At 36.3% G+C, this 24560-nt stretch overlaps 2 protein-coding genes and 1 non-coding gene across 4 annotated transcripts in view; 2 read left to right on the top strand and 1 right to left on the bottom strand.

Moving 5' to 3' along the window:
• The window catches only part of RB1 (RB transcriptional corepressor 1), a 123716-nt gene that overhangs the window by 35303 nt on the left and 63853 nt on the right, over window positions 1-24560 (bottom strand). The window lies entirely within an intron of this gene.
• Window positions 3670-5664, top strand: LPAR6 (lysophosphatidic acid receptor 6). The gene has a single exon (XM_004577481.4). The coding sequence runs from the start codon at window positions 4383-4385 to the stop codon at window positions 5415-5417; it is 1035 nt and encodes a 344-aa protein (XP_004577538.1). The 5' UTR covers window positions 3670-4382; the 3' UTR covers window positions 5418-5664.
• Window positions 10570-10675, top strand: LOC118758032 (U6 spliceosomal RNA). Its single transcript, XR_004995495.2, has one exon. It is a non-coding gene; the product is annotated as a U6 spliceosomal RNA (small nuclear RNA).

The following is a 24560-nucleotide window of genomic DNA, read 5'->3' as shown; positions in this document are numbered from 1 at the left end:
GTTTCTTACTTTCTTGAGTCACAATGTTAGGGAACTAGCCTCAAGGCCCACCTACCTTTCCCAGCAAGGAAAGTTAAATGTCTTAGAGAGTTCAAGCTCCCCAGGAGGCAAACTGTGTATCTGATGCTCTCAGACTCATCCCAGCATTCAACCAAATCACCAAATACAATTAACGTGCTAAAAAATTAACATTTGGTGCTTCCCATAAAATGACAGCCAACAAAAATGGCTAAGATACCTGGGAAAGCAGAAAGATGGCCCAAAACCTTGGGCCCCTGCACCCATTTGGGAGACCCAGAGGAAGGCTTTAGGCTCTTCTGAACTTTAATATTAACTTTAATAGACTATTCACTCTCAAACTGGTTTTAAAAAGTTACAGGCCCAGCCCACAGCAGCCTAGTGGCTTAAGTCCTCACTTTGCATGCACCTGGATCCCCTGTGGTCACCAGTTTGTATTCCAGCTGCTCCACTTTCCTTCTAGTTCTGTTTGTGGTCTGGGAAAGCAGTTGAGGACTGCCCAAGGCCTTGGGATCCTGCACCCACATGGGAGACCCAGAGGAAGCCCCTGGCTTTGGAGCAACACAGGCTCTGGCTGTTGCGGCCTCTTGAGGAGTGAACTAGCAGATGAAAGATCTTTTTCACCTCTCTCTAAATGTGACTTTCCAATAAAAATAAACAAATTTTTTGTAAAAAAAAAAAAAAACTTACACAAGTAAACAATTTATACTGTTACTTATAAGTAAAACCTGGCTTCTTGCCACAATTAAATTCTTAAAAGTAATGATGTTTTGTTGGCTGCTCAATACTATGTCAATTAATTCCATACCGATGTTAATTGTTGCTGATAATATGTTAGTGCTTTTATTTGATCGGGATGATAACTCTGCTGGCTCTGCCCTCAGACCAGAGAGGGTCTCCCCAATAAGTAGTTGGATTTGACTGGACTATAAGATAATGGACTCTATGCTTGGCATATGCTTGCTAAGAGGGAATCTCAACTGAACTTGAACTATGGTTACGCAACAGGGTGGTGGAACCCACCATGGGGGGAGGGTGTGGGGAAGTGGGGGGAGAATCCCAGTTCCTATGAAATTACAACACAATGTAATTAATGAATAAATTTAATTAAAAAAAGAAAAAAGTAATGATGTTCATAGAAATTCAATATATTCCATATCAGTTGTATGCACAAGTATTAGTCCTAAATAAAATTTGTCTTAATTACTTTAGCTTCTGTTTGGTTTAAGTTTTTATCTGACTTCTCCCCAAAGAGCCCATAAAAGAAAAACCAATTCCTAGATGTAACCACTAGAAGTATACACATCTCACATTAAAATGAGTTTGATGCTCAAACATAGAAGCACTATTAAATATGTTATTCCTAGGATTCATTTAATTTCCCTTGAAAATATTCTATATTTTAAAAATCCTAGCCCAGGGATTTTTCAAGTTCACTAATTTCCCTTTGGTTTCTTAGAAGCCAAACAAAATACCAGAAAATCCAGTATTCAACTACCTTCTTCCTGTTGAAACAACTTTCTACAAAATTCAAGTTTATTGAGATGATTCATTCATCAGCAAACATGTATTAACTTAGGGTCCAGACCTGTTGCTAAGAACCGAAAATACAGGATGGAAGATCTCTGTTTCCCTCCCTCCCTTTCTCTTTCTCCCTCTCAGTCTCTCTCTCTCTCTGTGGTTCTGTCTTGCAAATAACCAAATAAATCTTTCTTTAAAAAAATTACAAATATCAATGTATATTGATATATTGATAATAATAAAGTTTCATTTAATTTAATAAGTACCAATCTATTCATCCATTATTAAACATCAATAACCCAAATATGAAAAGATTATGAATGAATAAATAAGTGAATAACAAGGCAAGTGAATAATACCAATATAAGGAAAATATTCTAGTAGAGAGTTAGTACATTTTAATTCCTTAAGAAAGTGGCACATACAAAATGAAAATAAATGCAGAGATGACTAATGAGGAAACTGTAAGTTTGAAAGAATATTGCTAAGATTTTATATTTTTCCAAAATAATTATTTACAGAATTTTTTTCTTCAATGAAAATACAAGAATACTTTTTCATCACTGTTGAGTTTCTATTAGTTTTCTAATAAGAACACATATGTACCTTTTTAAATTAGAACATAAAGAAATTTAGACCATTAAAACCTTAAGTTTGTTGGTTAATACTAATGATTAAATAATAAAAAGATTACAATTCACCAATGAACTACTGAGCATGAAAAGTACATTCAATAAATAAATAAATATTTTTAAAAGGCGTAACAATGCATTAAATGGTGATTCCTTAATTGTTACCCAAAGTTAGAATTCCAGTTCCAACTACATCAAATATAAAAATAGAAACAGTAAAACATAGCTGGATCTGGGGCTCAGCAGTGTGGCCTAGTGGCTAAGGTCCTCGCCTTGATCCCATATGGCCGCTGGTTCTAATTCCGGCAGCTCCACTTCCTCTCTATCTCTTCTCCTCTCAGTATATCTGACTTTGTAATAAAAATAAAATAAATCTTTAAAAAAAATATATAGCTGGATCTAGCTTCCTCTTGAAAATGATGGTTTAAAATAAGAAAAACAGGTTATCTCTAAGACTGGATTATCATCAATCTTTGAGCAAATAACACTTACATTCACTACCCTCACCCCACACATACCTTCTTTTAATCTGGTAGGTTTTAAAATATCAAATATTTATTTAAATGTAATAGACCATCATAGTAACTTCTAAATGAAGACAAACTGAAATATATTCCAAACTATAATGTCACATTAAAGAAATTAAGGGAAGAGCACTGGAGAATGAAATAAAATCATGAATCTAAAATTTAGCCAAATTAAACTGTTTTTCTCCAAAGCTTATTTTAGTCAATTGTGGTTTTTTTTTTTGGGGGGGGTGTTCTCTTTAAAAACACACAACTTTATTTTGTGCTTAAATGCATGGGTACAATAAGACTAATTACCACATCAAAGGTATACATTTTAAATTTTACTCTTTGATGAAAGGAATACTTTAGAAATCAAAACAGCTTTAAAATATTAATTCAATGTCAAAGGAAACAACAACATGAGAAAATCAAAACTAGAGACACCCAAGATTAGAGCTATTCACAAGCATACTAATTAAATTAAATTAAATCCTGAGGGGTAATTATGAAAAACAGAAGCCAAGAGTGGCAGGACTTATTATTAGTTTCACAGTCAAAACCTTCTTACACATAAAAGTGAAAGGTCTCCCTTTCAAAGTTAAAATGCTTTATCAAGCTATTATCAATAATTTCAATTTCTACATATCCATAGATGTTTTACTTCTGAAAAAAAAATTCATATCCCAAAGACAAAGCAGTCAAATAAGAGAGCAACAATCAGCAGCAATGTATTTTCTCAGTTATTACTAACAAAACAAAACAAAATAAAACAAAACAAAAAAACTCAAAGAGGTTGCCAGTACCCCAGAAGGCATTTCCGGGGAAAAAAAGTTAATGGGCAGCTAAAGAGCCAGAGACCATTTGCAAGCCTGCTAGGTATATCCACAGCAGTCACATTATCAGATTAAAGGAACTGCAAACAAACTGGGCTGAAACCTTTCTTTGTCCAAACCCAGCCTCTTCTTCCTGTGATGTCACATTACAAACCTAGCAGGCCTTTCTTTTTCACTTCAGAGAAAGCCGGTCTCACAATACAGCTGGCAACTGTGGAAAAAGCTTCGATTCAGCAAGAGCTAACATGCTTAGGAATTTATTTGGGAACTTCTAAAAGACTTCTGCTAACCACCATCTGGGATCCACTTCAGGATTACCAAAAAGGAAAACCTCATGTAAAAAGAAGCAAGAAGAAAAGAGGACAACCCGGGAATGATTAAGACTCTGAAACTCTGCACTGGAGAGCAAAGACTGGTAACTTCAGCTTAAACATCCCAGAACATAAAACAGCTTTAACTCTGGAATATTCACCTTAACAACTTTGCAAGAAATACAACTTTACAAGAAGAGTGGCTGTTTTCCTGTCTTGGAAAGCAGCTTTGTGTGAAATCTACATTCCATGGGTTGGCTTCCATGACTGCGTGTTTTAAAGGCTGTTTGTCACTTCACTAAATCCTGGATTACTGGATTTTCTGAGGACAGAAAATGAGAATAGTTTCCCATTGAAGAAACGAGTGGAAACCTTACAGCAACAAATTGCATGTTTCATTTGGAGATTTCAGCGAAAAAAGGGAAATATCTCTAAAACCATTTCAGTATCCAAATAATTTGCAAATAAACTGGAGTTTACAGGGATCACAATCTGAATACCAAAGAAGACTGTGGGGACAAAAGGACTTGTGCACCCTCCACTGGCTGCGCCTTTATAATGGTAAGCACTAACAGCTCGCAATGCTCCTATGATGACTCCTTTAAGTACACTTTGTATGGGTGCATGTTCAGCATGGTGTTTGTGCTTGGGTTAATATCCAACTGTGTTGCCATATACATTTTCATCTGCACCCTCAAAGTGCGAAATGAAACGACAACATACATGATTAACTTGGCAATGTCAGACTTGCTTTTCGTTTTTACTTTGCCCTTCAGGATTTTTTACTTTGCAACACGGAACTGGCCATTTGGAGATTTACTTTGTAAGATTTCTGTGATGCTGTTTTATACCAACATGTATGGAAGCATTCTGTTCTTAACCTGCATTAGTGTAGATCGGTTTCTGGCGATCGTTTACCCCTTTAAGTCAAAGACTCTAAGAACTAAACGAAATGCAAAGATCGTCTGTATGGCTGTGTGGCTCACAGTGATCGGAGGAAGTGCACCAGCAGTATTTTTTCAGTCTACTCACTCTCAGGGTAACAGTACCTCAGAAGCCTGCTTTGAAAACTTTCCAGAAGCCACATGGAAAACATATCTTTCAAGGATTGTAATTTTCATCGAAATAGTGGGATTTTTCATTCCTCTAATTCTAAATGTAACTTGTTCTAGTATGGTGTTGAGAACTTTAAACAAACCTGTTACATTAAGTAGAAGCAAAATAAACAAAACTAAGATTTTAAAAATGATATTTGTACATTTGGTCATATTCTGTTTCTGCTTTGTGCCTTACAATATCAATCTTATTTTATACTCTCTGATGAGAACGCAAAAATTTGTTAATTGCTCAGTAGTGGCAGCAGTAAGGACAATGTACCCAATCACACTCTGCATTGCTGTTTCCAACTGCTGTTTTGACCCTATAGTTTACTACTTCACGTCTGACACAATCCAGAACTCCATAAAAATGAAAAACTGGTCTGTTAGGAGAAATGACTCCAGATTCTCTGAAGTTCAAGGCACAGAGAATTTTATTCAACATAACCTACAGACCTTAAAAAGTAAGATATTTGACAATGAATCTACAATATAAGCTGCCTGAACAAACCTCTGGGACAGAACCTCCAAGTTTCCTCAACTGTGAAAAGTGTTCTCTGGACAAAGTATTTCTCAGCTCCAAAAGAAATTAATATGTGGACATTTTTTAAGTTGTTAGTATAAAGAAAACTTGTATTCTATGTATTAAGCATTAAAATATATTCTATTCTTGTATACACACTCTATCTTATATTTTTCTGAGCCATTTTGATTTGTTCATTAAAAAATCTGTTAAAACAGTTATTCAATATGACTATGATTTAAATCATATGGGGAACATTTGTATCTTTTTTGAATTCTTTTATATACTAAGTTTTATGCTAATTTACTCACATTAGAAGCTTAAGTATTTACTATTTCTATTCAACACATATCATTTTTATTAAATTTTGAGTTAAAACCACTAACCATGTTTCTTAAACCATAACCACAATTGAGAACAATTTGAAATAATCAAATGTATTTGAAGTATCTTATATAAAAATATCTTTTAAAATGTGACTTTCTGTAGAATTACTCTTTTGGTTTATTTTCTGAATATACCTGGATCCAATTTCAAAATGATAAATGACAAAAAAATTGATAGGAAGTTTTTATTTTGCTGAATAAAATTTTAAAACATATAATACTAATAGTGATACATTTATATCACAATAAATAAGTATAATCAGAGAAACACTGAAGTTAATGAACTATAGTACTTAACACTTAGAAAGTAATATATAAATACATATTAACTTCCCATATATCTTTCTCTCTTCAACCATTTAAAACAAAGAATAGCTGAAAATGCTACTTTAAGTAAGCAACATTACGTAAGGACACACAATTCTTTACATATAAAATAACAAAACTACAAAGTCAAATAATCTAACACAACTACAGTTGCACTTAATTAAATTAAATGACACTACAATTTAGAAAGTGCCACTTAAACTAAAACTTTTTCATATTTCAACAATTTTTTTCTGAAAATACAAGCATTCTCAAATTGAACCAAAAAGAATGTTTTCTATTTGAGAAAAGGACAGTGTAATTCCACAAATCTATCTGAATTTTATAATCTTAGTCATTTAAGTACTGAATATAATTTGGACAAGATTTATATTTTCTTTTTGCTGTTCTCTGTGTTTGGGATGCAATGATTTTAGACAAAGCACAGTCAGTAAAATAAAATAACCATAGGATTCTTGGGGGAAGACCCATGGTTTCCTTAAGATAAACCTCAAGCAAAACAAATTCTGAAAAAGTAGAACAGAATCAGGGGGAAAATGAGGCATGGCTCTTCCTTCCCATGAGAATTAGATACACACTGTTAAAAAAGCCTTTTTCCATTGACCTGAGGTGCCCTTATCTGATAACACTACTCAAAAAACATTTAAAAATACATTCAGTACTCTTAAACACACATTTCTACATTGCAGGCAACTAATAACTTACTGATATAGAGGGAAGGAGTGAGGAGTTTTGTTAACTACGAGATTTTCACAATTTTCCTCTGCTTCAGAATCTGTGAGTGAAATCTAACATGAGACCACAAAGCAAGGACATTATTTTGAAATACAAACAAGAGTCACCAGATCATTATCCCTATGTTCATTAGAGAAATTTTTGTTGCATTTTACTAACATGAGTAGACATCAATAAAAATTTTAAGATGCTTCATAAAGTGACAGATAATGAAGACTGATTTTCTCATCTAAAGCTTCAAATATTACCTGATTGAAGAAAAACAGAACAAATTGAAGAAATTTCCTTTGTCAGATTAAGGTAAATTATACATCCTCAAGATTTTCTCTTTACCCTCTACTCTGAAACCTTGTATTTAATATTGGAACTCCACAGTTTTTACCTTAAAACAATGACATCAAACCCTACCCCCACAAAATCATGCCTATGCTTTTTAACATTTTCTTATAAGAACAGATGGTGAAACCAATCTTCTACCTTATATTAGTTCCCTTTAAAAGAACAGAGTAAGATGAGAACATGCATCCTGTGTGGAAAACAGCTTTCCAGCATTTTAATCATTGGTTCTGAACTTAGAAATCTTTCCTCACAAAGTATCAATCAAATACTCAATCAAAAGAAGTATGGACAATGTGTATATTATACTATACACATAAGGTTAAACAAAACACCATTTCATCAAAGATTTATAAGTGAACCTTAATATTGTACATTCAAAATGCTAAAAGAACATTTAATATGTAAATCCAAATCAGTGATATCAGTATTTATTTATTTATTTAATGAAATAAGCCACTCAGATTAAGAAGAGAAAAATGGAGCAATTTCCATAATACCAACTGATAATCATTTCACATATGACTGGTACACAGCTATTAAGAAACTGAAGAACTTGCTTTTGGTCCTGCAACTTTGGATCCCTGATGAACTAGGTGTTTTGGTTTATATCAATGTGCCTTAGTTACCTGCGCCTGGAAGTATCTTTCTACCTCCCAATACCCAAATATTTTAAGTGCTTGCAAGTATATCCAACTCCAGAAGTCACAAAACGATGTGATTCATGTTCTTGGTTGTGAATGAATTTTTGTATGGAAACAATTTTATGAACAGTGCTTAAACACAGATGAATTCTTAAAGTACTAGGAAGTAAACTGCTTATGAGAAACTGTTGAGTTGGCCTGGAAACTTATCCCTTTCTAAAATGACCGCTAAGAAATAAATTCTGAATTAAAAGGGACTCATGAAGCAACTTAAGAACACACAACAATCATCCAGAATATGAGGGGTCTTTAAAAAGTTCATAGGAAATATGTATTATGAAAAACTGCAGATTTCAAAATTGACACCAAAATAAACATCCTTTATTTCATGCACTTTTTGAAGTACTCTCATTTATTAAGCAATAATACTGCTTAAATTAACATGTACATATTCTTAAAAGCATTAATTCTCAAATTATCCTCATTCTGGGATCATTTATTCTTAAATTTGTTTTATCTCTCTCTTCACCCCTTTTACCTGATGTATGCAACTTTCAAGAAAGTACAAAGAATAGTAATTAAGCAAAGCAGCAGGGCCAATAATAAAACAAGAAATTAACTGCCAGCACATTTTTTTTTTTACCAAGTCTTTGTCATTCCTCCTCCCTATCTCAGAAAGATTTATTACAGTAACCTCAGGAAAGAGTACAAAAGTCTCTTTCAAAATCAGTGCTATAAATATAACCCAGAGGTAAAACTTGACAATTAGTACAATCTAAGAATTTAATAAGTTTCAAATTCAAAACTTGATTTACTTGTAGAGTCAGTTGACTTTCTAAAATAATTTACGTGAATGTCAAAAGTGAGAAACATGCATATTGTACACTTTTAGCTGATTTTCACTGAATAACCAAAGGGAGAATGTGCCCATTATTTTCCTGCTAAAATGGCTTCTGAAAAATTTCACAATAAAGGACAGAAAACGCCTGGAGGTCATCCAATACAACTACCAGCCCAGGTTGAGAAACTGAGCAACAAAAAAGCTAAGTAACCTGCACAAAATAGCAAGTTAAGGAAGAGCCATGGTAAGAACTAAGGTTTGTGAGGTTTTGTTTAACTTCTTTTGTTTTGCCTATTTGTTTGATTATTTTTACTTATTTAATGGTAGAAAGTCAAACATAAAGAACAGATTAAAACAGTTTAAGGGATTGGAGCTACAGGGCTGAGATCTCAGGGGCACTGACAGCCAAGTGCTGAGAACTGATGAAAAGTCATGAAGTATTTTAAGGAGAAAACATGATTACATTTGCATTTCAAAGAGCCCTCTGCTTCAGGATAAAATGCATCTGTCTTCAGCAAAAAAAGGGAAAAACAACAACAGAAAGAGCCCCATAAATATATAACTTGAGAGTTGATTATATCATTTATTTTGATTATATTCTTTCTCCCTTTTTAAAATGGAGAAATTAGTTTTTAAGTGACAGTGATGATAGATGGGAAGAATATTATACTGCTGTTCCTGGATGAAGTTTGCATCCCTTGTAGAAGAGTCGTTTGTAACTTCACATGTTGCTAATGAAAATGCCAAACCATACAACCTTTATGGATGAAAATTAGGCAATACATACACACACATATATATGTATTTACCCTCTGACCCAGCATTCTCACTTCTATGTATTTAATCTGAAAATGCAATTTCAATAGAATAAATTAAACCTGTACAAGGTTATTCATCACTTCTAGATATGCATACCGAAAAAAATAAATTTAATAATATAAAAGCACACATGTGCAAGGTTGTTTACTGCAACATTATTTGAAATTTCTTTATACTGGAAACTATCCAGATGTTCAAGCATGGAAGACTGGATAAATAAACTATAACAGATATGCACAATGCAGTTCTGAGCAGCTATAATAATTAGAAAAATCACAAAATGATAAACTGTTTTCAGAAAGTGTTGTCAAATGCAAACAGTAAAGTGTAGAAGAGCACATACAGCATATTTGTCATTTGTGTGAGAGAAAGGTAAAATAAGACAAATATATGTATTTTTTCCTGCTTATTTTTCCACACAGAAAAACCAGGAAGTGCAAACCAGAAAACAAGGGATGCGATAGAAAATGGGGTTGAGGGGGTGTTAGAGCATGATGCTTTTCTGATGACACCTTTTTTTGTATAGTTCTGACTTGGGGAATATGTTAAGGTTGTACAATGAGAATTTGCAAACATTTTCCTCCAGGGTCAGGTAGAAAGTACTAGCAGGTTCTATGCTTCTGGTACAACTTCTCAACTCTGCGTCACACTACAAAACAGCTATGGACAAAATAGAAATGCATAAGCCAGAGGCTTTTCCAATAAAACTTTATTTACAAAAACAAGTGGTCAGCCTATAGGCTATGAGTACTGCTTGTCTACAGAGTCAAGCAAAACGAAAGCTAACAGGGATGTGAAGGAGGGAAAAACTCCTCATGACGTCATTTATCTCCGTGCCTGCTACATAACTGATCTCAATAATCATCTGTTTCATGAATGAGCCTTGAAGTTCTATTAAAAAAGAGATATATAAGTCTACTCAGAACTTTTTTTTACAAGCTAGTGTAACTTCAGTTAAGTCCTATGCTAACCTCTTCATCTTTAGTTATGGGTTTTGAAATTGATACTACGAAAGGTGTTTTACATTCTACGATTCTTGTGCTCACTTCAATCGCACATATTACTAAAACTGAAATGATACAGATAAGATTAGCATGGCCCTCAAGGATGACATTCTTATCCTCAGCTGAGAATCTCATTTCTTCTTTCCTTTTTACTAACCACTGTCAATCCTGTTCCCATGTCATACTACGGCTACCACAATCACTCAGCCTCTTCCCTACTTCCCTTAACCCTCCTCCCCCTCAGGACAGTTTAACCACTTTCACCTATTAAATCATCATTTTATGCTTGTCACTTTGTGTCCAGTTTTAAAAACTATCATGTTCCTAATTGAAGATGAAAGGAAAAGTACAGTTTTGAAGTTGAAAGTTCTCCAAAACATGAACTTGACCTACTGAGTGTTTTAGTTTCCTGATTCCAAATAAGATTCCTTCACTCCAGTGTGGTCTATTAGTCATCTTGTGTTCCTAATGCTCACTTCTTTTCTTAACATATTTTAATTCCATATTCCATGAACTTATTTCTTTATTTTTAAAGACCTACTTGTTTGAAAGGCAGACTAACAGAGCATGAGTGAGGTCTTCTACCCACTGGTTGATTCCCTAAATGCCCGCAATAGCCAGGGATGGGTCAAGCTGAAGCCAGGAGTAAGGAACTCCATCTAGGATTCCCAGGGACTTAACTATCTCCAGTCTGCTGACTCCAAGGTAAATCAGAAAATAGCTAGATTGGTAGACGAACTGCAACTGGAACCAGGCACTCTGAAATGGGATGTTGGCAATCCAAGTGGCTGCTTAACTCACTGAGCCACAATGCCTACACGCTAACTCATTTTAGTGATGGGATAGTTAGGCAGACCACATCAGACCACATGTTCTTCAGCTGCCACCTGTCCCAGTCTATCAACTCACTCTGCCCCCTCCTTTGTTTTATAGCACAAAGCTCAACTCAGCTTCTAGTCTAATCAAAATTGTGCTTGATAATGCTTAGTGTTTGTGTCACTTATTTGATATTTATTTATTGCCTCTGTACAGGAGTTATGTCTTAACTTCATCACTAGACAAACAAGTTTCTTGAAGAAAGGCACTGTGCATCCCCTATAGGAGCTAATACAGGATTAAAATAGGGAGACTGGAAAGAAGAGGCCTAGCATTGAGAATAATTTTACATAATCCATGCCCACTTACTTAAATACATTTAATCTGGGTATACCTACCTATAAAACATAAATAAAATAAGGATTGTTCCTCTATTCATCAAACCTATGACTCATTTACTTCTTCAAAATCCAAGGATAAAAGCAAATTTTCTTTTACACTGCTACTCTGGTAGAAAAATTCAACTCTAAAGTTATCATAACTCTTACTAACGGATTCATCAGCTTATTATCTATTTAGTTACTACCACTTAGGTGAGAAAAAATACCACATTTTTTAGGAGTCACTCTTTATGTAACTGACTTTTCATTTGTAGTAACTATATTCTATGCTTGCTATATCCTAGAATTTTCTTCAATTTTTCTGTGTATACTGCTGTGATAGCTTCACTTTTTCTCGGCTCTCATGATGTCTCTTTTTCCTTTTGTTTTTAAAGATTTATTGTATTTATTTAAAGACAGAGTTATGGGTCAGGGGAGGAAGGAACAGACTTGGAGGGGACGGGGAAGAGGACTTCATTCCCCACATGGCCACAATGGCTGGCTGGGGCCAGGCAAGACTGAAGCCAAGAGCCAGGAACCAAGAACTTCATTCAAGCCTCCCACACAGATGCAGCAGTCCAAACACTTGGGCCATCTTCTGCTGCTTTTCCAGGCACATTAGTAGAAAACTGAGCTGGAGCTCACGCCTGTGCCCATATGGGATTCCAGTACTGCAGGCAGCAGCTTTAATCCCTTACACCACAACTCTGGCCCCTTCTTTCTTGGACTCCTTTTTCATTTTGTTAAAGCAGGCTCTCTATTAATTTTACTTCAGAAAGGACAGCATAGAGATAAACCTGCATGTCTAAAAATTATTTCACTTTGCCCTCATGTTTGATGATGCAATTCAAATAATTTTAGGTCATATATTCAATGTTCCTGGGGGGAGCACCTGGTCTGGCAGTTAAGACACCTACGTCCCCATTTCTGAGTCCTGAGTTCTAGACTGGCTCCAGTTCCTGATTCTTGCTGCCAGCTAATGTGGTCTTTGGGAGGCAATCACAATGTATTAAGTAACTGAGTTCCTCTCACTTGTGTGGGAGATTAAGATTGAATTCCTGGCTCTTGGTTGGCCTGGCTGTTTCAGCCACTGCAGGCAAAATAATAAATTACAATTCCAGTATTTGTGGTGAGAACTACCCTGCTGATCTGGATCTTATTCCCCTGAATATAACACAATTTCTCACTGGAAGTTTTAGTGTTTTCTCATTATATTCAGAATTTTTATTTTCTATCTGTATATATCCTTATTAATTCATTATGCATAGCACTATGCCCCATCGCCATCTGAAGCTGTGTAGCTTTCTTTAGTTTCAGAAGCTTTTCTTCTTTTTTTATTATTATTATTTTCTCTTCTCTGTTTTCTCTGGTCATTCTGATTATGAATAGAGACACCTAATTGAAATGCAATGAAAACTAACATCACAATGGTTTGGAACTTTTTGCTTCTGGTAAGAATTATCTTTTGTATTTCTTTTCCTTTTTCCAAGCCTGTCACAGAAGTTTACAACAGAAACTGTGACCCCAGTTTCTGCTCAGCTTCTCTCTTTGATGCCATCAGGAAAGCCCAATTCTCAGTGTGTATGCGTATACACACATCTGAGGTGAAGAGGAGAGATGCATGTACAAATGGTCCACAAGTTAGCGTCACTTGATTGTAATTCCTTGACTCTAGAAGATGTGAAAGCTATACACACTGAGTAGAAAACTCATTTCAAATTTCAAGTTTTCTGGCCTAGCAACATCTAGTATAATACCTCCCATGTTGCAGAGCGGCAGCAGGAACCACAGCTCCAGCGACCATGAGGGAAAACAATGAACCTACTACAGTGCACCAAGCTGCTACCATGATGTTTACTAGGCTAGGAATAGTAAATGCATTTCTGATGTATGCTTATTTTCAAATTACAACACGTTTATCAGGATATAAGTGCATCTTCAGTCAAGGGACATCTGTAACTATAGTCTGTGTTCTGCACAACAGCATGGGCATCAACCTGAACACTGCATACCAAGCTGAGGGTATATCCAGGGGCCCACCCTGCTAATTCTTAGTTCAGAGAGAGGTAGGTTTTCTTTGTTCTTACAAGCTGACATGGCCATTGGTGAGAGATGGGTCCAGTTCTGTCATGTTCTTAAAATATGATTCTCAAAGTATAGTGCCCAGGTCGGCAGCATCAGCACTGGTTGGAAACATTACAGAAATGCAACTTCTTGGCTTCTCTCCTGGAGACCACGTGGTATGTAACAAGCTCTCCAGAGGAACTTAATTTATGCCAAAGTTTGAGAATCACTGCCAGACAGTACTTAAGAAAACTTTTCTAGTTATTGCCCCATTCAGTGTGTCTGCAACCTGGAGCACAGGGGTTCTAGGACTTCCCACCAGAGCTCTTTCCTGTATGTGGGCAGTTCTGTGGCTTTCTCCACTTTATCATATTATACTACTCACTTATTCACATCCTTGAAAACGAGTCAACAGAGGCACAACAGGTTATGTCTCTCCATAGGATACCGGTACATAGCCCATACTGTTGTGATGGGTCCTGTTCCAGGTCCACTGATCCAAAGTGGCTTCCTGCTACTGCACCTGGGAAGGCAACAGACAATGGCCCAGGCACTTGGGTCCTTGCCACCCACATGAGCAACTCCAGACCAAGCTCCAGGTTCCTGAATTTGGCTTGGCCCCAAGCTGTTTGTTGTGGATAATTGGGGCATGAACTGAGGAATGGAAGATGTCTCTGTCCCACCCCTGACACTCTCTTTCAAACAAGCAATTTTTAAAAAAATATTCAACACCTCTACTTCCCTTCTTAGTTTTTTTCACTCATTCTAAATACTGCTGAATTTAATATATGTGTTTTACAGATTTTTTCTGTTGTGTGAACCAGAAAACAATTTATGTAAGAAAAAGTCATGCTAAACATTTTTAATATTGCTAAAATATAAAACTTTGTCATTAAAACAGGGTAAGTCCTGATATTATAAAAATCATAACCTTCAATTACATCTGTTTTAACAATGATAATTTTCCAAGTAATTTTACCAATTATTGTTAACCTGTATATTAATAGAACATAAAGATTTGTGGATCATTTATGATAATTCTTTTTTAACTTAATGTTAAGATATATTTTCATTTTTATTTAAAATGGCCCAAATGTATAGAAGAATCCTGGGTGAGCCCAGAACTTTGATGGGAGGGATATATGTGTCAGACACCTGCTGCTGCCTTCCAGGATGCACATTAGCAGGAAGCTGGAATCAGAAGACAAGCTAAAACCCAAACACCACACAAAGGCACTCCAGCATGAGACACAGGGCAACTTGAGCCTCTGTAACAAATGCTCAGCCTGATCATTCTTTACTTTCACTTTAAAATAAAGAACTTCAGGTGCAGTCCTGAGCATACCTCTTGGGCTATCCATATCCTCTGCTGGAGTGACTTAGTTTGAGTCCCAGATCAGCTTTTGATTCCAGCTTCCTAGTATGATGAGTGCCAGCAGAAAATGGTTTAAAAACTTTGGTCCTTGATACTCCTATGGGAAATCCAGACGGAGTTCAGACTCCTGGCTTCTGCCTGGCAAAGCCATGGCTACCATGGGCATTTGGGGACTGAGCTGGGATACGGAGGATCCTTTGTTCTTTCTCTCTGCCTTTCAAATAGATAAATAACAAAACAGAAAAACTTTTATTTAACTGCATGAATGTAGAAGGTAAAATATTTACACTAGAGGCGGGCATTTAGCACAGCAGTTAAGATGCCACTTAATGTCTTGAGTTTGAGTCTAGGCTATGCTTTCAGTTGCAGTTTCCTAGGAGACAGTAATTGACAGCTCAAGTAATTAGATCTTGGTTCCCATCTTCAGCCTGGCCCAGCACACTTGTTATGGGCATTTGAGAGTAGACCATGGGATGGCTCACTCACTCTCTCTCTCTCTTCTCCCCACCCCCTTGTTTTTCTGCTCTTTAAGTAAAATAAACAATTTTCAAAATTCATACTACAGCAAAATTTAGATTTACTAAAAAGGGTTTACTGAAGTGAAGCAATGAATTTAAACAAAAATAAATACTACTGAAGACTCAGCCCTAAAATATGTCATTGGGTTCACTTGTCACATATATAATTTTTGTTGATTGCTACAATGACTAGTTTAAAATTTGAGGGCAAAAATTACTATACTTTACCTTGTGGTCTCCTAAGATTTTCTCAGATGAAAAAAAAAATTAACACAGACATAATTCAAAATCATCTTACCTCCTGGGATATGTGCTTTAAAAAAAACAAAGGACATATTTAAATAGTTTCTCTGTAAAAGATTATGGAGTTGTTCTGAGGGAAGCTAGTACAAAGGTTAGGGATATCATCTGTACATAATCATGTGAATTTTTATCAGTCTCTAATTGCCCCTCACCCCAGGATGGTTAGTCTTCATTGGAACTCCAACTGAGAGAAGTTTTTCTTCAAAAGACGATGTTTAAACACACGTATTCATTTAAAATAGATGGTGGTCTAAAAGAATGTATTATTGGGGCCAATATTGTGGTACAATGAGTTAAGCTTCTGTTCGTGAAACAAGCATCCTATAACAGAGTGCTGGTTTGGGTTCTGGCTGTTCTTCTGCTCCAGCTTCCTCATAATGACCCTTGGAATGCTGTACAAGAAGACTTAAGTACATTGATCCATGCACTCATGTGGGTGATCAGGATGGAATTACTGGTTCCCAGCCTTGACCTGGCCCAGCATCGCTTTCATAGCCATTCGGAAGATTTCTCTTTCTTTCTCTCCCTCCCCCTCTCCCAGTGCCTTTCAAAATAACAAATAAATCGTTTTAAAAGTACATAGTGCTTATGGGGAAGGTGCCATGGCTTAACTGGGTAATCCTCTAACTGCAAGTGCCGGCATCCCACATGGGCACTGGTTTCGTATCCCTGTTGCTCCACTTCCCTTCCAGCTCCCTGCTTGTGGCCTGAGAAAGCAGTGAAGGACGGCCCAAAGCCTTAGGACCCTACACCCACATGGGAGACCGAAAAGAGACTTCTAGCTCCTAGCTTTGGATCAGCTCAGTTCTGGTCATTGCAGCCATTTGGGGACTGAACCAGCAGAAAGAAGATCTTTCTCTCTGTCTCTCCTGTTCGTGTAAACCTTCCTTTCCAATAAAAATAAATAAATATTTTTAAAAAAATATATATAGTATTGAAAGTTTCCACTACTTCTATTTAGAGATAATATAAATGATTATATATTCAAGAACAAAGTGTTCAGTATTGGATTAGGGAATCCTATGTTTATAAAGTGGCTTAGTAAGACAAGCCACTTCATTTCTCTACTTTTCATATTTCAAATGCTTAAAATAATCCAAATGACAAAACATTACTTAATATGTAAATTAAAAAGCTTTTAGACAAAATTATCTTAAAGTATGAAAAATATGATTAAAACGGCTAGATAGAAGTGCTATTGGAAATGAATTCAAAAGACAGTTTTCAGTTAGTCTTTGAAGAATTTTTAGAGTATAAGCAAAATCTTAAGAGAGATTCTCTTATATTTTAATGAAAGTAAGAACTGAAATAATAATATCAAGAATAATAAAATAATTGCAAGAGTAATTTTAAAAAGTTTAAGGGTAAGAAATAACAAGTTTCATAGTCTACATTTCCTTGTCATGTTCTAAATCTAGCACTTACAGGAAAACACCAAAAATACTTTTGACATTTAGTCATTTCTGACAAAAGTAGAGAGCATAAAGAACCAATAAGTAAATTAATGAAACCACACATGCAAAGACCACAAACATACAAGCCAAAGGTTGGGCTGTGACAGCTTAGAATTTTAAAAACAGGCCAAAATTGTTAGAAAAGAGAAATGCTGAAAAAGCTATTCTATTTTTTAATTAAGAGTATGTGGGTTTAGACAATTCAGACAACTACAGTGGTTCTGTTTTTACTAAACAGCCTCTAACTCTGATGCAGAGAGTCAGATGCTAATCAGTTAGGACATATATGTCCTAAAATATTTTTCCTCATTGTTTCTTGTATATCCAAAGTTCCACAGTCCTTCCAGTTGACGTGACTACAAGTTTACAAGAAAATTCCAGGATTATATTCAAGTCATTGTCTAAGTCACGACCCTGCCCATGTGCTTCCACTCCCGCAGATTGAGGACAGAAGATAATTTCTGGCTATTCTCCTCCACTTGCTGTCTCCCTTCTTGTTTGTACTTGCAGAATGAACCAACACTGCCCTCAGGGAAATCACTGACATGAATCATAGCTAAAGCAATATAACAACTTCCAGCTGCCGTGAAACAGCCAGCAGTGGCCACACTTAACACTGCGGTGCAGGGTCGCCCTCTCCCTCTGAAGCCTTTCTACTTGGAGAAAGCGGGAGACTAGAGGACAGTGGGAGCAGGAGAAAAGTTCTCCACACATGTCCAACACAGTTTCACTGAAGTCACCGTCCAGCTGAGGAAAGGCAAGGAAGTGAAGGGGGAGAACTCATGTTTCTAACTCTCACAGATGTTCATTTATTCCAACAACTCTGAGAGGCAAGTGCTCTTATCCTCGTGGTAGACACAAGGAAACCTGAGATCCAGAGCCATGACTTGCTCAGAACCATACAGAAGCAAGTCACAGGCCACCTCTCAACCCTCAGGTTTCTTATCTACAAAATAAGGACAGCAATGTTTACCCCTCCCAGGGTCTGTGAAGATTAAACGAGATCTGGTCATGCAAAGTGCAGGCTCCTTCTGCCACAGCAAAGTAACCCTCACAAAGAGAAAGACACAAACAGATAAAACATGGGCAAAGAAACTAGTTGTGACAATGTACATATCAAACACAGAGAGGCCAGGCAAAAGTTAAGAGTACAGTTTCTGTAAGCAGAAAGTCTGAGTTAAAAATTCTAGCTCTGCCACCAGGTATCTTTGTAAAGAAAGGAAGGTTTCTAAGTTTCCCTGTGCCTCTGTTTTTCTACCTGTGAAATGGTAGTAATGATATTTATTTCACAGAGTTGGAAGTATAAGAATCAATCCATTTTTTAATGTATATATTTATTTATTTAAAAGTTGCTTTTGAAACTGATTAGCTGAGGCCCAGTGCAGTAACCTAAAGCCTGAATCGTCTTGCAATCACTGGGATCTCATATGGATACTGGTTTGTGTCCCAGTTACTCCATTTCACATCCAGCTCCCTGCTTGTGGCCTAGGAAAGCAGCAGAGGACAGCCCAAAGCCTTGGAACCCTGAGCCCATGTGGGAGACCTGGAAGCTCTTGGCTCCTGGCTTTGAATGGACTCAGTTCAGGCTGCTGTGGCCACTTGGGAGTGACCCAGTAGATGGAAGATCTTCCTCTCTGTATTTTCTTCTCTCTGTAAATATGACTTTCCAATAAAAATAAATAAATCTTAAAAAAAGAAAAATGAGAAAAGAAAAAGAAACGAGTAGCCAGAACTTGAACCACCACTCCCTTGTCCTAAGCAGTGATTTAAGGCCGTGTACCACAATGCTGCCCCCAAGGAGTTAACACATCTCACTGCACTGAACCAAGCAGGTAACACATTTCATTGCATCAGAACCTTCCTAACAGTACTTACCATTATAAGTGAGGACCATTTTGGCTCTAGTCTGTGTGACAACTGGGGAAAATTCCAAAGAAGTAAATAAAAAGCAACCTCCTTTTTCCAACTACTTCTTCCTACACCAAGTTTCTTTGAATTGGTACTTTAAAAAATAAATAAATAAATAAAAAAGATTTATTTACCTATTTGAAAGGAATAGTGAGAGAGAGATACAGGGAGGATCTCTATCTCCTGGTTCACTCCCCAGATGCCTGCAATAGCCAGGTCTGGGCCAGGAGCCAGGAACTTCATCTGGTTATTCCACATGAATGGCAAGGACACAGGTACCCAGGACATCTTCTGTTACCTTCCCAGGAACACTATCATGAGGTAGATCAGAAGTCGAGCAGCCACGACTCAAACCAGGGCTCTGATATTGATGCTTAGTATTGCAAGCAGCAGTTTAATTCATGTCACAAAAACAACCATGGATTTTCTTTTTAACATCTATGAAATTCTTAATTGATCTGAGCCAACTAATGAAGAAAATGGTAATGTACATAATATAGGTGGTGTGTTGAAAATGACATGAATGAATAAGTCATGATTACTTCTTTATAGAGAACACCAGTCAATAAATCTTAAGTGTCTCAGAATGTTTTAAAGACTAAAAGAAGGGAGGTATGTATAAAAACAATGCACTTAGGGACGAAGTTCAGTACTAGAACAAAGGTTTAGATGTAGAAAAAACTCCTGTTTAATACTATAACAGAGTTGGGAACAAGCACTCAGACCTACATTCACATTAACACGGGAGAAGGCTTGTACTGAATCAATTATCTCCTTTTCTTTGGATTCTCTGCTCCCTGTTGTTTTTAAGCAACACATAACAGTCTATTTAATGCCTCACTTAGCCTTCAAAATGAATGAGTATGAGTTATTTTTATTAAATTGAGCTTATTTCTGTTTTTAAGGAATCATCTATGTTTCAGTAGAAAATTATTTACATGAATTTAGATACTATCCTTTTCTGTATATCTATTTATATTTTTGAATTCTCCTTTAGAATCCAGAGCTTACCATTTTATTTCTTCCTCTTGTACTGTTCCACAGGCCTGATTACTATTATAGTAGTAATAAAAGCAGAGTGACTAACTTAACAGAAACAATGTGGGATAGTGACAGAGCACTTTACTGAAAACCAACACATAATTTGGAACTAAATTAATAATGTGTTCAAATGTCCAACAAGTGACCTCAGACAAATTACTTATCCTTCCTGAATTGATTCATAGCTTTGTAAAATGAAAACAGAATTATCAACTTCATAGAGTTATCATGGGAATTACATCAGAGAAATTCTTTTCCTGCACAGCATACTACAGTTTGTCAATAAATGTTAACATCTCCCCTTTTTAAATTAAATTTTATTTAATTGAAAGGTAGAGTTACAAAGAGAGAGGCAGAGAAAAAGAGGTCTTTGATCTTCTACTTCATTCCCCAAATCCCTGCAACAGCCAGAGCTGGGCCGAGCTGAAGCAAAGAGCCCAAACACTTCGACCATTTTCTGCTGCTCATCCAGACACATCAGCAGGGAGCTACTGGAAACAGAACAGCCAGCACTTGAACCAGCACTTATATGGGATGCTGGCATGATCCACTGTATCACAATGCTGGTCCTTAGTTCCTCCCTTCTATCCATCACTAAATAGCTCCTAGTTAGGATACAGATATTTTCTTTCCTTGCATGCAAATTGGAGTCATGCCTTTATCATTAACCCTGCAGCTAAGGAACCTACAAGGTATGTCATTTTAAACTTCTACACAATTATATTCATATAGAATCAGTCTTCTAGAATCTTGTTAAAGAGTGGTCCACAGACTGCCAACTCAGAAACATCTTGGAGTTTGTTCAAAATACTGACTCTTGAGCCCCACCCTAGACCCATTTGATAAGAATCTGTATTTTCCTAAGCTCCCCAGGTGATTCCTGCGGACATCAAAGTTTGAAAAGCACTACCAAAAATGATTGTCAGCTTGGAAGAAAAGAATTTTGTCAATCTAGTTGTTCCAGAAACCTAAAAGGACAAAGGTCATGCAGAATAATGCATATTTGTTTAGAAGAGCAAATGAGAGGCAACAGGTGCTATGAACTGGCCGAAACTGAAACATCAAGAAATAACAACTGACAGGAAAAGAGATTGAAAGGGCAGGGGAAACAAAACACTAGGCAAACAGGAGAGTATTCTCCAGAGGCAAGCGAGGTGTCCAGCTCAAAAACAATAGAATAATGTCTACTTCAAAAGCACTTTAATTATTCTCTGATGAAGAAAAAGTGATGAACTTCTCTATTTTAAGATTTCCCTCCAAAAAGTAGCTGTGTTTAAAAAGTTAGTGCATAAAATTATCCGGTACATTCACTTTTTCACATTATCTCAATGACCAACAAAATTAGTTTTTCCATTTTTTAAAGATTTATTTACTTTAAAAGTACTGCTACAGACAGAGAAAGGCAGAATGAAAGAGACCTTGTACCTGCTAGTTCACTCCCCAAATGGTTGTGATGAACCAGGGTGGGGAGAGGCCAAAGCCGTGAGCCTGGAATGCCATCCATGTTTTGTGTGTCAAGTGTGACTTTTAAACACAAAATGTACGTATTCATTACAGCCACATGACTGTTAAGAATAGCATCATGTGGCTTCCCTGACCTTATCCTGATTTTTAAAAAGCATCAAATGTGGCTTAATTATTACCTTAAAAGTCATTTTAATTATTATCTTACAATTCATTTGCCTTCCTATGAAGTAGCTCTCAGTAAAATGTAGCTTTTCTTTCTTAAACAATGTCTAACGGTAAATCCTAAAACCTTTGTGCAGAGTGCACCAGAGGTTAATGATCCGCCATGCAAACACTCAGCAGATATCCTTTCTGGTTTTTTTAGAGCCACAGGCTTTTCTCCCTTTTGTGTTCACTTCCTGTCAAGTCTGACATTTTGAAAGAATACCAAAGAAGCTTTAAAAAGTGTGTTTATAAGTTTGCCAGTGAGTGAGGACTTGAAAAATATGGAATATTCATTACAACTAGATTGATGAGTCCTTCATTTACACATATGGAAAAATAATTTGAAAGAAATGCTTTCAATCTTTTCCTGTGTATTAGTATTTCTATCAAAACTTTTAAAATTGAAATGAAGAAACTTGCTAATGTTTGGTGACCACAGAAAAACAGCATAAGAGAATCCAGTTTAAGCATTCAGCTGTTTTACAACATTTAAAGGGGACAGCTTTCTTGTGACTTGTTAAAATTTAACACAATTAAAAAATTAGTTAAAAAATAGTATTTCTGTGTTCTTTTTTTTTAACTTTCATTATTTATTATTTTTAATTCATTAATTACATTGTATTATGTGACACAGTTTCATAGGTACTTGGGTTCTCCCCACCCCTCCCCAAACCCTCCCACCATGGTGGATTCCTCCACCTTGTTGCATAACCACAGCTCAAGTTCAGTTGAGATTCCCCCATTGCAAGCATATACCAAACATAGAGTCCAGCATCTTATTGTCCAGTCAAGTTCAACGGCTTCTTAGGTATACCCTTTCTGGTCTGAAGACACAGCCAGCAGAGTATCATCCCAGTCAATTGAAAGCTCCAACATACCATCAGCAAAAATTTACATCATTATGGAATTAACTGACATAGTAATGAGTAACCAATATGTTAAAAGTAAATGCGAGTTCCTAGCCACCTTCTGTGACCACCTCACTTACATTTCAATTTTAGTTTATACACAACATATAACATTCATAACATAACATGTTATACATAACATCATTTCTATCAAAACTTATAAAATTGAAATGAAGAAACTTGCTAATGTTTGGTGACCACAGAAAAACAGCATAAGAGAATCCAGTTTAAGCATTCAGCTGTTTTACAACATTTAAAGGGGACAGCTTTCTTGTGACTTGTTAAAATTTAACACAATTAAAAAATTAGTTAAAAAATAGTATTTCTGTGTTCTTATACAGTAAGTCCCCCTCCAAAACAGAATTACCCAAAAGACAAGATGCATTTGACACAGGAAAACAGAAATTTAAAAAATACTAAAACTAAACTAAAACTAAAACATATATTTAATATCTGTAAATGCTTTACCAATCATTAAGCCTTACATTAAACGACCTAGATGGAGGTCCGGGTTCCAGGATTTAGTATGGTTTCACCCTAGTTTTTGCAGGCATTTGGGGAGTGAAACACTTAGATTATCTCTTTGTCTCCCTGTTTTTAAAATTTAAAAATGAAAATAAATGAACTGATTAAAAATACAATAGATGGGATTAATAGCAGAGTGTATACTTCAGAAAAAAAAAATTAGGAGCCAGCACTATGATGCATCAAGTAAGGCTGCTTCCTGCAATGCCAGCATCCCCTATGAGCCCTGGTTAGAGTCCTGGCTGCTCCACTTCCTATCTAGCTCCCTGCTAACACACCTAGGAAAGCAACAGAGGCTAGCCCAAGTCCCTGTGCCCCTGCACCTATGTGAGAGACAGGAAGAAGCTCCTGGTTTCTGCCTGGCCCGGCTCCAGCTGTTGTGGCCATTACTGCAGCAAACCAGTGAATGGAAGATTCATTCTCTCTCTCTCTCTCTCTCTCCCTCTCTCCCTCTCTCTCTCGTTCTCTGTAACTCAGATAAATTAAATAAGTTTTTTTTTTCTAAAAATGAACTTGAAGTTGTATAAAAATTATCCAAAATGAACAATAACATCATGGTTAAAAAAAGAGCAGAATGTCAGTTCGCTGCAGGACAACCACAAGCAATTTCATGTGACGCCTAACGAAGAGGTAAAACTTTCAGAGCCAAGCATCAAACGAGAAGGGTTAGGCTGCCATTTGCAATCCTGGCATCCCATACTGGAGTCTCAGGTCTATTGTGGCTACTCTGCTTCCAGTTTTATTCCCTGCTAATACATCTGAGAAGGCAACAAAGATGGCCCAAATACTTGGGCCTCTGCTAGTGACATGGAAGATCCATATAGCATTCCAGGCTCCTAACTTTAGCCTGGCTCAGCACTGGCTGCTGTGGCCATTTTGGAAGCGAATCTTCCAACAGAAGATGTCTCTGTCTGTCTTTCCCTCTCTATATGCATGTCAATCTGCTTTTCAAATAAATGGAAAAATTTTAATCTTCTAAAAAAAAGACCAAAATTAACAAACAGATGAAATCTCTAGGACCACATATCTAAGTATAAACTACTGCAAAAGAAACGTTAAAA

The sequence above is a fragment of the Ochotona princeps genome, chromosome 12 (assembly GCF_030435755.1).
Source record: "Ochotona princeps isolate mOchPri1 chromosome 12, mOchPri1.hap1, whole genome shotgun sequence".
NCBI lineage: Eukaryota > Metazoa > Chordata > Mammalia > Lagomorpha > Ochotonidae > Ochotona > Ochotona princeps.
Note: the sequence above shows the minus strand (reverse complement) of the source record. Positions and strands in the feature narration are given on the sequence as shown.

Coding starts and splice junctions, on each gene's coding strand:
- LPAR6 (XM_004577481.4), top strand. CDS start 4,383: ATGGTAAGCACTAACAGCTCGCAATGCTCCTATGATGACTCCTTTAAG.